Source organism: Larus michahellis, chromosome 7 (genome assembly GCF_964199755.1).
Source record: "Larus michahellis chromosome 7, bLarMic1.1, whole genome shotgun sequence".
In the NCBI taxonomy this organism is placed as follows: domain Eukaryota; kingdom Metazoa; phylum Chordata; class Aves; order Charadriiformes; family Laridae; genus Larus; species Larus michahellis.
The window spans coordinates 45,450,155-45,465,307 of record NC_133902.1 but is presented as its reverse complement, the minus strand read 5'-3'; the positions used below and the strand labels follow the sequence as shown (position 1 = coordinate 45,465,307).

At 40.2% G+C, this 15,153-nt stretch overlaps 1 protein-coding gene across 3 annotated transcripts in view; it reads left to right on the top strand.

Annotated features, from left to right (window-relative positions):
• The window catches only part of CNTNAP5 (contactin associated protein family member 5), a 296,300-nt gene that overhangs the window by 169,816 nt on the left and 111,331 nt on the right, over nt 1-15,153 (top strand). For all 3 annotated transcript variants that reach the window (XR_012588190.1, XM_074593548.1, XM_074593549.1), the window contains exon 11: nt 11,579-11,685. Coding sequence is in view for 2 of the 3 variants with exons in the window: in XM_074593548.1 (XP_074449649.1) it covers nt 11,579-11,685 (107 nt within the window). In the remaining variant the exon portion in view is untranslated. The remainder of the gene's footprint in view (nt 1-11,578; nt 11,686-15,153) is intronic.

Genomic DNA, 15,153 nt, shown 5'->3' with positions numbered 1-15,153 from the left:
CCCAAAAAAGTGGGAAATATCTTTCAGGAATTCAGCTCAGGATTTCTCACACCTGCGAGAAGGCGCATTTGGTAGATGTATCTCAGACAATCTACAGCAGTGCTGTGGCAGGGAGTAAGGACCGTGTAGTCCGTAGGTACGGTTTGGTGGCTTTTTTTTTAACCCAGCGTGTGAATGTTAAGTTTGGAGTGTAAGGAAATGGGGGAGAAGGAGCAACACTTTTTACTCATTTGTCACTTCCCCGATTTGCTTTTTGCTTCTAAAAATGCATGGTTAATTTTTACAACCGCAGGATGAAGCCCTGTGATTGCAGAATTTATTGCCCTGTTTTTTCTTGAGATTTTCTTCTTTGCAGGTTCCATGATGTCTAGAGTGATGGTTCAGCTCAGGCTGTGTATTTTTCTTTGATGAACAGCAACTTGATTCCCTTCTACTTGGCTCTCTATTTTCATAAGTTCCCGTGACATCTTGGAGTTGAGGCGTCTGTCCCTCTTTCAGATGTGGTCACAATGCGGGTGAGACGTTTGTAAGCTGTTAGGAGGAGGCGGGGACCGGGGCACTGGATAACTATGGAAACGTCTTCCCCTTAGTAAATGAAGCTAGTAACTGTGTGTTGATCCCTTCACAACCTCTATTTCAATTGCTAAAAGATGAAATGCAAATCCAGTCGGATGTATTCACTGACCTCAACCTTGACCTGACCAGCCCTTTCCAAGAAGTACGTCCTCTCTGGGCCGCTCAGAGGTGGTGCTGTGTGCAGCTCTGACTTTAAGAGTCTGTCATTTAGGCCTCACGGCTGTTTCTAAAACTGACACTCTGTTCTTTTGCATGCCACAAACTGTTCTCTAGAAGGAGAGATTAAATAGGTTACGACTCTTCAGCTTGGAGAAGAGAGAGCTAGGCAGGGCTGTACAATGAGGAGCAGCATGAAGGAGGTGAATAATAAACAACAATTTGCTGTTTCTCACAAATTCAAATCTTACACAGCATAAAATTGGATGTTGTTAGTTGCTGTAGAGGTCAAATATAAAGGAAAAAGACAGTAAGACGTACATGAATCCATAAGCGACAGATTGTTGGAAGCTGGCAAAGTGTTCGGTGGGATGCTCTTAAACTTATTTCATCAGCATCTTTGCCGTGACACTGTCAGAGTAAGGAAATTAGAGGAGAGGCACTGTTGATCTGAAGCGAAATCTGGAGTGAGGTGATAACTTTAGGATTAGGAAGCCCAAGTTCGTTACCGTTTTAAAAGCCTCCTTTTCATTGTGGGCCGCTCTTTGTACCTCCGTTGTTCAAAACCAAAATGTATTTCGTCATAGCTGGGCTAATCTCAAAATACATTGGAATCTTACTGTGATTTTTGCTAAGTACTAATACTTTCTGCACTGTGTTTTCTCTTCCTCTGTGGCAGTGGAATAGCAGGGGTGTGGGTCTGTCTGTGTGTGGGCAAACAATGGAAGGCATAGCCTGTGGGAAATTCAGGCAGCCTCTCATTTAAAAATAAATGAAATGGGTAGGAAAACAAATATACAGATGCTGAGAATTTGGCCTCACTGTTGAGAAGCTCTGGGATTTCCCAATCATCAATGGGCTAGAATGCCAGATTTTGGGTCTAGAAATACTAGCTTCAGTCCTGAAGCTGAGTTGGTTGTTTGCTGTGGTTGGCATCCTGTTCAGAGAATAGATGCAGGAATGTGGTCTCAAGAGATATTGCAGCTCAAGAGTTGCCATGGATATTAGGAAAATGTGCCAGAAAATCATTAAACCTCAGTCCAGAAACGCTGTGGATTTCCAGCCCTTCATCATACGGCACAGATGCTCCCTTTGGGCTGAGCAAGGCTGTCTGCTCTTACAGCAGATGGATCCCTTGGAATACAGCAGCAAGGGCTGCGGTGTTGCCTACAGCCTGAAGGCATGGGTTGATTAATCTCATCCACTTCTTGCATGCAGTGGAACAAACTGCTCTGCAGAGTTAGTCACAGAGAAGAAAATTCCATTTCCAGGAGTTCTTGCACTCTGTGTGCACACAAAGAGGTAAGATCTGGTGTGGTTTCCCCTACCAGTTCCTCCAAACTCTATAAAGAGAAGTGTTCAGGAGGCATTGCAGTTGGGATAGCTTATGCCAAACAGCTGTCTTAAGGGGAAAAGTGTCCTCATTTTCCGCTGACTTGACATCTGTCATGGAAATAGTCTCCTTTGCCCCTCAAGATGGTGCTAGACAAATGGTTGGTTCCGCCAGGCTTTTGAGGCACATCCTTAGATGTGTCACATTCTCTTGAGACACACCTTAACGATGACATTTGGTACATTAATGCTTTTGAACTCCTCAACCTTCATCACAAAGGATGTGGTATTTAAGTAGAAAAGTGACAGAGAAAACTCTGTTAAGGAGCCTGAAATTTCATGAGATTCCGCTATTCCTGCCAGGGCTGAAATAGCTTGAAATTATTGACTTTTTGGTAGCAAAGTTTCCCTAGACAGAGATAGGGCTAAGGGAAATGCAGAAGCACGGTGTTGTACACCCATTGTTATATTGCCATAAGTTTTGTACACCATTTGTGTTTGCGTATATGAGACTAGGTAGTCTTGGGATTAAGAAGGCCATTTATGTGTTGAACCTGTCATTATTCATAAAAGAACTGTGAGGGTAGTCAGAGCCTGCTTTCCTTTAGGCTCGGATTCGCAGGAATGTGTAGATAAATACATGCGTTGCTCTCCCTGTCTACAACTGCTAGGGTACTTCAATCTGATTGTTGCAGCTCGTGTCGATTTTGCGCTGATGAAGCTTTGACTGGGTTGTCCTATTTTTACTTGGCTGGCACCCTGCCCTCGCTATAGCAAATACTGACAGTGCTTGTCAAGGACAACACTGGGAACTTCAGTTCCCTTAAGTGACCTGGGGAAAAAAAAAAAAAAAAAGATTCACGTTGAATCCACCTTGGCAGATGAATGGATGGTGCATCTGGCAGGACATCCGGTGAATTCCAGAGATCTGCAATGAGGAATGCAAACCTGACCTCAGGTATTTTCTCACGAATCCTGGCAGTGTTTCATCTCTGTAGCATCAGCGGGCAGACACAAGCACACACTGGTATCGCTGTCCTTATTAAACCAAGATTCATCTGCATATTCCAATTCTCCTAGCAAATACAAATGGAGGGAGCAGCATGTGGTATACATAGTAATCACTGCGATGGGGTTGGCGTTAACAGCTTACCTCATTAGGGGGAAGCATACTGAGTTGATTCATGAGTTTGCTTCCCTGTACTACTTGAGTTACCGAGCACAAATAGCATCCTTAGTTCCAATCCTTTTATCCCTACCCATGTTTTATCTGTGAAAATTCTTGATAACATTTTCTAAATAAATTAGCTTAAAGTGTTCTTTTTTTCTTACTAAATAGAGCTGACCTTTTAAATCCTGCTTTATACCTACTTCCCTTGTAGATTCCATTAGATTTTACTATCCATTTTTACTTGTAAGAAATAATAATAATTTTTGACTTTTTCCTCCTTTTCTTTTAGTACTGAACTTAACATTGCTTCATGTGTTGTACTGTCAAAATGGGCCTTTGGGAAATTAATTACTATTGCAGGTGAAGAGTGTTAGGATAAATCCGATGAAAGCACAGTCTTTTTGCATTTCCCAAATCTCCTGTAAGATTTAATGTATGCCCTGCAGCAGAAGCCAAACTTTAGATGATTTTTTTCTACACCCCCCCCCCCCAAAGTTGGCCATGCAAACGAGAAAACATCCTGCCTAATTATGCCCAGTGAGTTTTAATTTTATTTATTACAGTCCCAGGCTGGGATTGAAAAAGCAAACACTTAATATTGCATTCAACCCCACGTAAATACCTGCAGTGCATTGCAGACAGAATTAAAACAAACTGCAAAAAACCCCAACAACAAAACCAGACAATTTGGAATCCATTCTTTTCGTTCTCTCTAGTATTGCTATTTTCAGTATATAATATCTGTTCTGCAGAAATGACAATTATTTTATATTCCACATTATTTTCTTAGTGTGAAAAGTCCTCTTAAGTTTTCCATTCTTGGTTTTATAGCAATGGGCTGGACATTTTTAGATCATGCTTCTTGAATTTGGGTCGTGATCAAAACTGGTACCAGTTGAAGACATGAGAAGGCATGTCATCTACTCTCTTTTAAAACATTTCTGATTTGGGGTAAATCCCAAACTAGATTTGAATATTGCCTGCCTATATCTCCATCATAAGCCAAAACAAAACATTTACCTTCAGATACTAGAACACCTGGATCCTTTGCTAAAATTGCTCCATTAAATGCTACATACAGGAGGGGCTGTCCTGGCTGGTTGTGAGGATCTGATAATCCAGGTTGTAGTTCCTTTGATCTTTTGAGTCACCTTCAAAAGATCACGTCGGTCCTGTGAGTGACTATTTTCCCCCTCACCTTTTTTGTCTCTTGCCTGTTTCAAATGTAGGCTCCAGGGGACGTGTTTACAAATAGCGCAGGGCACACTGCGGCTTCGTGTCTCCTTTCAGTTTCTGTGTTAATTACGAAAATTGTGGACGAGTTTTCAAAAAGTTTTTCTTTCTTATGCTTGCGTTGGTACTTTGTAAAACACTGACAATTTGTTTTGTGCTTGTGCAGCAAAACCCACAATATTGTTAGAAATGCCTTTCTTTTTCATCAAGTTGTCCTTAACAGAATTTATCTTTTTCCTCTTTCTCTGTACTAACAACAAAGCAAAAAGCGGGAAATAATGATGTGGAAATAGAAGGCGGAAAATATCTTAAATCCAAACTATGTTACATGGTGGGGAAGGAAAAGGTGAAAAAAGTATTTTAATGACTTAATCCTGTGTAAAGATACAGTGGTGGAATATATACAGTGGAAAAAATAGTATTAGAAATAGAGGAATACATGATGTTCTGTGACAGTTGAAGAACCCCTTGGGTCCTTCCCAAAATCATGCACCTACATCACAAATTAGGCATGCTAATTAATGTAATTTAAACCATTGCAGGTAGCTCATTTTGGAGTGTGAGTTTTGGAAAAACCCCTCAAAACCACCCAAGTTTTAGGGTGGAAGGGCAGGATGCAGAAAAACTGACCAAGTTTTAAAAAAACCAAACCCACAAACAAACACCCAAAACCTGGGTGTCAGAATTAAAATCCCTGCCGTTCTGAAGACCATCCCCCTATCTTCTCATATCTGTTCTAATGTTTGAACTTAGCTGGATAATGCAGGTAATGACAGAGCTTCTCTCTCTGATAGCTTAAGGGCTAACTGACAATGAAGCGTAATAAAACCATGTAGAAGAATTCCCTACACTTGGACTGATATATGAGCTTTGCACTGTCAGATGAGCTCAGTCTGTGGTAATTATAAAACAAGAATATGTTTGTACAAAGCAAAATCTCTGTAAAAACAGGCAGTCACGGTGGAAGATGCTGCGTCTGAAGAGGGGGGAGTTTTCTGTCCTTTGTGTTTCTTTAACGTGAATGCAAGGGGATGCTCAGATTATTTGGGCAATGCCATGAGTTGGTTTTGCCTGCCCTGCCTTAATTTTAAGGCTTTCTATTTTCCCTGACTTTGTTTCATACATGCAAGACCAGCCACAGAAAGCAGCGATCCAGGCCCATGAAGGGTTCACTGGTCTGTAGAAATACTGTGTTTCACAGCAAAATAAAGACAGGTTCTTCAGACTGATCTGCTACACTCACATCACCACATCTGAATTGGGAGACAGGTCGTGTTTTAATTTTGTCTTGTTCTTTTCCAGATAAGTTTGTTTATTTGTTGGGGTTTTTTTTCACGTGAAGCATGAAAATGGTGCTTAATTCAAATCTTATTTGTCTGATGTCACTGCAGAATAGCGAAGAGCAGTACTGATCTGGTCCTTTAAAACATGTCTAGTAAAAGCTGTAAGGGGGAACTACAGAACTGGTTCAGGATGAGTGAACCGCTTCCTATATCTGCAAAAAAGATGGAGTTGGAGATAGTTAGCTTCTGTCTTTGATAGAGAGTGGAGGGACGTCCTACTAGTGCTATTTGCCCTGAATGAGACCCCTGTGGAGAAAGACGGCAGTTTGAAGGTTAGTAGGGGTTTACTTAAGTGGTTTTTGGAATCCAACTTGAGTGTGGAATTGAGTTTCTGGGGAGACCTGAATAGAGTTCACTCCCATTACTATTCCTTTAGAGTCAAAATTCATGGGATGTGCAACCCCATGTTGGGGGTAAATTAGAGGCCAACTGCAGGGATGCATGTAGGATATAATATCCTGCCCTTGTTTGTTTGATTTTTGCAGATGGCTTTTCTGCTTTTGCTTTGTAAAATGATGAATTCTAAATGGAACAGCTGTCTGTACAGGATGGTTTATTTGTTTCCCTTTTTTCATTTTCAAATTTATTTGTATAAAATCCTTTCTGCTGATGCCAAGCCAAACTGTCAGCACATTTACCTCTATTAAAAATGTAGGTGTTCTAACAACAAAGCAGTCAAACCTTAAAAAAAACGCCTTTTATCTAAGTCATAGGTAACAGACTCTTTATTCACTCGTGCCGATCCCAGCACAAACCTCCTCCCACAGTTCTGTCCCAGCCACATGCCTGAGGGCAATTGGTATCAATGTTCAGATTTTCTAAATGTTGGTCTCACAGTGGTATGGAAGTAAGGTGTCTAATAATGGAAATAACAGTACATTTTAAAAGTTTAATTATCAAGTTTTGCAAATCGCAGAAAAAAGAAAAACCTACCTTTGTGGTAATTTATTAAAATGACCAATTTTTTTTTTTCTTTTTTTTATCTATTCAGTGTCATAGAGTAAATGACTTCCAGGATGTAAAATAAAAATTGTCTTTGTTCGCTTTACTCTTGTTCTTTTTGTGTTCCATGATTTCTCATACCATGATAAACCAAGGGAAGAAAATGTAGGTGGCTTAAGCAAGAACAAGTACGGCACAACACTTTTTTAAAAAGTTGTTGATTAGTTTTCCAAAGTTGCAAGAAGAGAGAGAAGTTGGGAGGTGTGGTCATGAGGAGGGAATGTGTGCTGAGGAAAACCAAAAATCTGGAGAGTGTTAAGGCTTCTGTAGCCTTTATTAGTAAACAATACCTGAAACCAAGAGAAAATAAAGACACCGTGATTCAAGTGGGGAGTCTTAATATTGTTTTTACTCACTTTTTCTCCTTTCCTCTCTCTGGTTCTGGTAGTTCTCTTTTCTCCCTTTAGTTAAGGAGACTTAGCCCGCTATTTTGCCACAAATGGACATCCAGAGGAAAATAAGAATGGAATGTGCTCACATGGTACTTTTTTTTGGTAATGATCCCTGATATTCATTTGTTTTCGTCTTGGTGTAGACCCTTGAAGCGGTTACACTTTGTGTAGTAGCGTTGGTAGGTTTCTCTTCCAAACGCTTCTCTGGTCTTGCCTTGAACCCATCTCTTGTATCCAAAATACCCTTTGGCAAGGAATTTCAGATTTATGGCTCTGTAGAGCAGGGTGAAAATCCATGGTCCTGCAACTGCCCTCAGACTATTCAGTTTAGTGGAAAGACTTTTACTGAAGCAAAGCACAGGCTGCTACAGTAACACCATGAGTTTCATCGTGCATTCATGCCTACTGTATGAAGTCATACGTGTTAATGCTATACTTTGTTAATTATCCATTAAATAGCTGCAGCCCTTAAATAGGAAAGCAGGCTGAAATAAAATTAATTTCAGATAATATTTAGGCCAATGCTTTCTTGATAGAAAAACTTTTAACTTTCATATGTTTTCTTGTTATTACGTTGTTGAGTTTTAGGGACTTAGTGGTTTTCTCAAAATGATGCATATCGTCAGTGTTAATATTGAGAGCGTGTGCTCCTTTTTTCTTTCTCTCTCTGATAGTTCTCTTTTTTCCCCTCTCTATTTAGGAAAAATAGAGAGTGGTGCAGGCAGGATGTGTTGTGCTGACTATAACAAAATCTGAGAGGTGCTTATTGAAAGTACCGGGTTTATTTCCAGTCAAGTGTAACATCAAATGTGTAGAACTCCTTCAGCCTTCCCACTCAAGTAATTTTGTCATTGTTATTTCGTCATCATTCCTATCAAAGGGCCAGATTTTGCCCTCTAATGTCTATGCAGTTTGTCATTTGAATTCAAAGGAAGCACACATACAGTTTTGGAGGTGAATGTTTCCTCTAAGGGCAGTGAATGCTTTTGTGCAGGCTCTGCACATTGCTCACTTAGATGGCTAAGGTGTGTGTTTTCCAGCTTGGCCAAAGGAAGGAAAATTTTATTTGCTTCATTTATTTTTTCGTAAGATTCATTTACCATGATATATTCTATGAATTAATCTTGAATCTGGAAGATCAGAGTCCCTCATCTGTCACAAACTGTCTTAGGCAAATCATTAAATTTCAAGGTGTCCCAATTATGATACTTGCAAAAATTTAGTTGATCTGTTTGTTCGTTTCAATTGCAAATAGGTCAGGGGCTGCCTGCTGCAAATTTTTGTCTATGAAACCTTCCACGATACCACTCTGTTTTTTGCTAAAATAGCTCGATTCTACTAGAATGCAAATATTAATTTATATTTTAAATTATATGTATTTAAATCCTTCAACATGAGTATCTAGGACAAATAGCAAGTGGAACAACCTGTGATTTATCCATGCCTTGATTAATTTTAATCATAACTGTTTCTTAATTTTGAGTTCTCTGACAATTAGAATAAATTTTGCTTCTAATGAAGACACAACTGCTCAGCTAGAATGGGATTATGGTAATTATTAGAGTTGCAAAGAAATTTGTTTCATAAGCTCTTAGAAGGGTTAGTTATCTCACCAAAAACAAGATCAATGCAGTTGGTGCTAATTAAAGCAAATAGACTAAGGAATAAAAAAGGTTTAATTCTGAATTTATGAATATCATTAAAAGCTTACATGGATAGTTCGACTTACGTTTTGTGCATTGTTGGGGGAAGAAAAAGTGTCTGCGTTTGTAAGACAAGTAGAAATGAGAAGTGACCTTCAACTTTGTAAAGCCTTTAAAAGGAAACTCTTTTAAGGGAATAAATTTGGCTAAGCCTCTTCTATGGGCCTTTGGCGAACCACAAATGACTAGTAATGAGCTCTACTGCATTGGGTTAATTAATAAAAGATAGCTTAAAATAGACAAAAAGTGTATTTCTCCATTACACTGATGATGTAAACTATGATAATAACACAGTATTGTTCTTTTTACCTCTCCAAAGAGCTTTATTAACATCAGATGTTTCTTGTCTCCAGCACCCCTGTCATGTGCATATAGCTACTGCTGTTGTACAAGGGACATAAATGAATGTTTATCACCAAATGGCGGGTAGAAGTAAAGGCAATATGCTGAGGGCAAGGGCAGGCACGGCCAGAGCACAAATATGAGCAAATCTGCTTTTACAGGCAAAATTCGTATGTATCACCGTAGAGCTGTTGAACCACTGGGCTTCTCCGGCAGCCTCTGGGACCAAGCTTTTGGGGAGTTGCTGGTTGGAGGGAGCTGGCACGGTCCCGCAGAGCGTAGCTGGCTGCAGATCCCGCACCACCTATTTTCATTTGTTCCATCCCATAGGCTGCTCTTGCTTTCTTCAGCATCAACCCAAACCCTCTATACCCCCCTTCACCATTGCCAGAAATAGGTGTAATGGCAGAGGGTGGGCTGGGCTGTCCCTGTACCAGCAGGGACTTAGCCTCTGTTAGATGATTTCCCAGCATACCATTAAAAGCCAGAATCTCATCCCTTCTCAGACTTCCTGCCCTGTAAGGGTGGGACAAACCCAACAATTTTGGCCTTCTTTTTGTTTCTTGTTTTAGAAACAAGGTGCTTTCCACAGCACTGGAAAAAGCTCCCTGGTGAGCTGGAAAACCAGGCATACGTTTCCCATTCTCTTTCCTCATTTTGTGTTGGAGGCCAATGATTAATAGAAGCCGTAACAAAGATTTTTGTAAGACTAATATATCTTATAATTGGTTTAACAGATGTTACAGATGGTTATAAATAACATACTTTCTTCTTGAATTCCTTATGTCTCTAATATTTGAATAATAAATTTTGGCTATAAGAACTGAGTAAGCGTTAATGAAAAATAATTAATCTTTCCTATTAATTTTTATATGATCTTTATAATTTTATGTACAATGGTATAAATAGTGATCAAGCAAACCTAAGTTCTAGAACAAATCTCAGACTCATGCTTGTAAAGACAAGTATTTCTGTATGGATGCATGTACTTGCATACAGCACGTTGAGGGTGAGAGGTTAGTCTGAGAGGCCTCTATGCACGTAGGCAGCTTTCTTTGGGTTGTCAAATGTTTGGGATCTCTAAACAGCCTTGGACTCAAATAATTTGATGAACGCTTGGCTGCTGGGGCTCAGGAGGTTGGTGAAGACAATGGCTGTTGTGACATACAGGTTTTCTGCTTGTACGCCTGAAATGCGTTTTTGTTGTACGGATTCTAGAAGAAAAAGGCTGACAGCCACAGTTAAAGGCAATGTGCACACTTAAATGCAGAAACATTTCTGAAGGATAAGATGAGCTACAATAAGATCATTTCTTCAGCTAGTACAAATCTAGGAAGCAACAGTGACTTCACCACTAACACCACTGAAAGATCTGGGCCATAAAAAGGGTTTTGAAGCTCGATTTACAGCAAAGCAGATCCAAACGGAGTGCTGGTGTGCGGGAGATACATTGATTGCCTGTTTTCTATCCACCCAGCCTTCACAATTGAATAAGTGGTTTAAACAAGTTACTCATTTTTCAAAAGTCAAACACACAGTGTAAAAGACATTATCTAATATACAGTAAGCGGGGGGCAGGGGAAGGAAGAAAAGGCAAACAACGGAACAAGCTCTGTGTCCATTTAGGCTGGTGTAACTCCATTGCACTGCCTGCGTTTACACCCGTGTAGTTCAGATCAGCGTTCGCTTCTTGTCCTGGAGACTGAATTTATCTCCCACAGCTTTTGTTTCTGTTCACTTCCCAAGCTGCATGCTGGTGTGCCTCTTTCTTCTTTTAATAATTTGCTTCACAATAACACTTTAGAGGCATACCAGCCAAAATGAGAGAAAGAAGAGAGAGTACAAAACTCATAATTGAAGCATATTTTCCCCCTCGCTTCTGAGATTTTCATGCTGTTTGTATTACCACAAATGTAACTCAGCCTAATTTTGATAACAAGGATGCTGGTTTAATCAGAGAACAGGGGATTCTCCTTTGAAACAATATTTCAGTTGCATTTTTGCCTGTTACTCATCCTTCTCCGTGCTTGGAAAGTTTGTGACACTTTAATTGCTAACAGGCGGAGGACAAGTGGAATGTTTTTATTGAGTGGTCCTTATGTACTTGCTGGATACATTAAATGTTGTTGTCTTCCGTGCTTGTATTTGAAGTGAATCACAGATCAAAGGAATAAGTAATTATTTCGGGTTCTATACAGCGATTCAGTCCAAGGAAACTCTTGCCTGAATGAGGAAGTGAGACAGTTTTGTAATTTTTTTTTCCAGCACACTATTTTTACCAAAATGTTTATAATTAACTGCATTTTTTTTAAAACTGTCTCCAATTAGATGTTTACCCAACTACTGTGAACACGGAGGAAAATGCTCTCAGTCCTGGACCACCTTTTACTGCGATTGTAACGATACAGGCTACGTGGGAGCTACCTGCCATAACTGTAAGTAAATCCACATGTACAGTATTTTCTATTACAGCTGGTGTGTTGAGGTGCACATAAACCAGAGAGGAGCTTTGTGAGAGGTCATACCATGTGGTAGCATCCAGCATGTTCTGACATGGTTTGAACCAGTCAAGAATTGGACTGGGAATGCCACAGGAATCGATTTGCAAGTATGCATGTTTCTTGGCAAACATTTTGGAGGAAACAAAACTGGATTATTTTAACTAATTTTCCACATTTGTTTTCTCACATTATACATTGATTTGGAGAATCTTATATTCATTTATGTTACATACAGATCATAGACACATGGGTCATAAGACATTTAGTTTAATTTAGCTGGGCTGAGCTGGGTGATTTTAATCTGTGTTTTGGGCTGTACATCAATTTTTGGCACCACGGGCTTCTTTTTTTTTAGATTATACAAAAGTTCATGTTGCAAGAATCTAGTTTTCAAGGTTTTATAATTTTGGAATTTTGTTGAGCTATTATTTGGGCTGCTGCTATTAACAAGGATACAGTATCTGAAACAGTAGCAGTAGAAGAAGTATTCAGCTACCGAAATTTACAGCAGAAGGAATATTAAGGTAGTTTAAACATGGGTTTTTTTTTTTAAAAAAAAGTATTAAACAGTAGAGGCACAGCGTGCTTGGAATTCTAATGAAAATAGAGAGAGAAAGGGGAGACCAAAGTAAAGCCTGTTCATATAGCTGATTAAAAGGGGAAACAGTTAGAAAATAAAGGTAAATTTCGTGTTCTGTCTCTGGAAATAAAGAGAAAAAAAGGAGTGAGTAAGAATAACAATTCCAGGAATACTCCAGGTGTTATGAGCACTCAGACCGCAGATAGGATGAGATTGGTGAGAGATGCATTTTTTTTCCCTGTTCAGCTAAAAAGCAGAAGAGAAGAAAAGGTACTTAGTGGTTTGAAGCTGAGAATGTTGGCAACCGTACTGTAATTCTGGAGCTAATTAACGATGAAATCATTTGTGGTGTGGGGTCTGCAGCTGATGGGAGAGGCTGTTGAGAGGTCTATTCATAGATTCATCACCTGAGCTGTAACATCTACATTGTAAGCGCAAAGGAAGCTAAGGGTTTGGTGCAGAAATCATGCCAAGCCAGATGAAGGATGGGAAGCAAAATGCTGAGTTTATAATTTTGAAAAGCAGGTTTAGTTTTTGTCCAAGGTTTTTGTCGTTCCAAAAGGCGTCACCCCTCTTCAGAACCTCCAAACCCAACTCAGAGTATGTGTAGTGATTGAGACCATAGCAGAGTACTTACACTAGCTGGTGGTTGGTACAAAACTAGATGGCCAAATCCGTTGATGAGGTGGGAGAGGCTCCTTGGGGGGAAGGAAGAAGCCGGTCGCTATTGACCGTCAAAGGCAATTAGGGACGTTAACCTCTAGGCTACATCTGCACTGTCATATTATCTCAGGGCCTGAGGCTCACTATTTCTGTGCCAGATCAGTGTGGCTTGTGTCTAAAGGAGACCGTTTCATTACTGCAGACGCCTGGTTCATGACTAGTTTTCCCCACAGACATTTCCGTGGAGCTAGTGAAGCCTCCTGCTTGTGTGAACTCATGTCTGCGCTCTCAAAGGCACATATGTAGCTGCAGTCATTTAAGGTTCACTGATGTAAAAACTACTCTGAAAAGTTTCTTAGGAAGATCTTGTGTTAAGACTTGCCCGCAGATCAAGCTGTGCGCACATGTGATGTACAGCTATTCAGCCGCTCATCTTATTTACAACCATATTATCAACAGCTAATTTGATTCCAGTTAGATTGTAGAGCCAGCTGCCCTGTAAGCCAAGCAACGCTGATAAACAGCAACATTAGTCTGGAGAAATGCATTCATGCGCTTGAAATGTGCGATGAAACCATTTCAAAGCCGGTGGGCAAAAGCAGACTGTTGATAAGAAACCAGCAAAACAAGAGACGTTATCGCTTTCAGCTGATAGTAGTAGATGTCCAGGAGTACCTTGTAGCCGGTGAATGAAAGCCACAGATCTGATCACGGCATAACTCCAGCATATCCCAAATGTACGGGCAGCTCTTCCAATCGCGTAATGCAGTGTAGTTCTATCAAAGTAATACATCTAATTTCTTAAGGTTTGAAACATTATCTCGACAGATTTTGATTTTTAGTAGAACACTGAGGCTGACAGGCCTGAAATTGAACTTGTACCACTTTGGAGAGGCTATTTCTTGTATTAAACTACCCTTCAGACCCAAGTCCATGCAGCAGCAGTGGAAAGATTTAACTAGCAATCTGCTGCAAGTCAAACACAGTGTGAATAGTTTCATTGTCAGCTGGATTTCTTTTCTGTCTGATCTGCATCAGTGTGTTTTTTCCCTGTTTTGATGTGGTGTGTGTAAGAAGTGGGTACCACTGGTTGAACAACGTAAAAAGACCCATTCCTTGCCATGTTTTCAGGAAGAACTGCATCACATGCATCTGCAAACCAGAATTAATTGATTTATATTTTATCAGCTCAGACTGACACACCTTACCATTTTAAGAACTGAGATCTGAAGATACGTTGTCCCTGACTTACTGTCATCATCTGTAAAGTGTTGAAATGCATTTTGTGGTTGATACATAAGCAATATTACTGGTTTACTCCAAATATTAGCGGACCACACTGGGTTCTGTTGTGAAGAACAGGTAATAATACAGACTATCCCTGCTCCAAAGAGTTTGCAGATAAGTTTCTCAGGGGAAAAAACACACTGGCACAAGGGATGGAGTGCCAGAAAGTCTTCATCAGCAACATAGGTGGCAGCATCTATCAGGTACATAGTTATTGCTAGGCTTTCTTGTAGGCAAAAAGTCATAAGGTAGAGATTAGAGAGAGGAGGAAATTGAACGCTCGCAGGCATGAATGAGTGACATGGGAGAAAGCAATAATGTGCTTGTTTGAAAAATATAAGGCTATGGCCAGAGGAGTGTGACATTTTTGACAGGGCAAATGCCAGAGTCAAGACAGGTAGAGAGGTTGGAAATATGCCGTAAAAAGCAAAGATAAACAGTTTGCATTTGATGCAGTGGAGGGGAGGTAGAAAGTGTCAGGGCAGAACAGTCAGTTGATAGAAGACGCAGCTGGGACAATGTTTGCATGACCATGTCGGATAAGTGGGACAAGATTGTGTCTGTCATGACTGAAAATAGGTATAGTTGAAATTCAAGACGTGTGGATGAAGCAAAAGTGCACATCTCAAGGTGCATATAAAGAACTAGCTGGGTCTAGACATGACCTCAATATAATCTTCCTAGAGGCAATCAATGTTCTGCAAACCCCAGGTGTCCTCCTGCTCAGTCAAAATCCCTTCTGATCCTGAAAGCTCCAAAACCATCACAGGAGGTGTAGCAATCTACCTGATCCAGATGAGAGTCCACCACTGAAAGGGTATAGGGTCACGTGCTGTTAAATAGCTATTCTGTGGCAGTTTCACCCTGAAGTC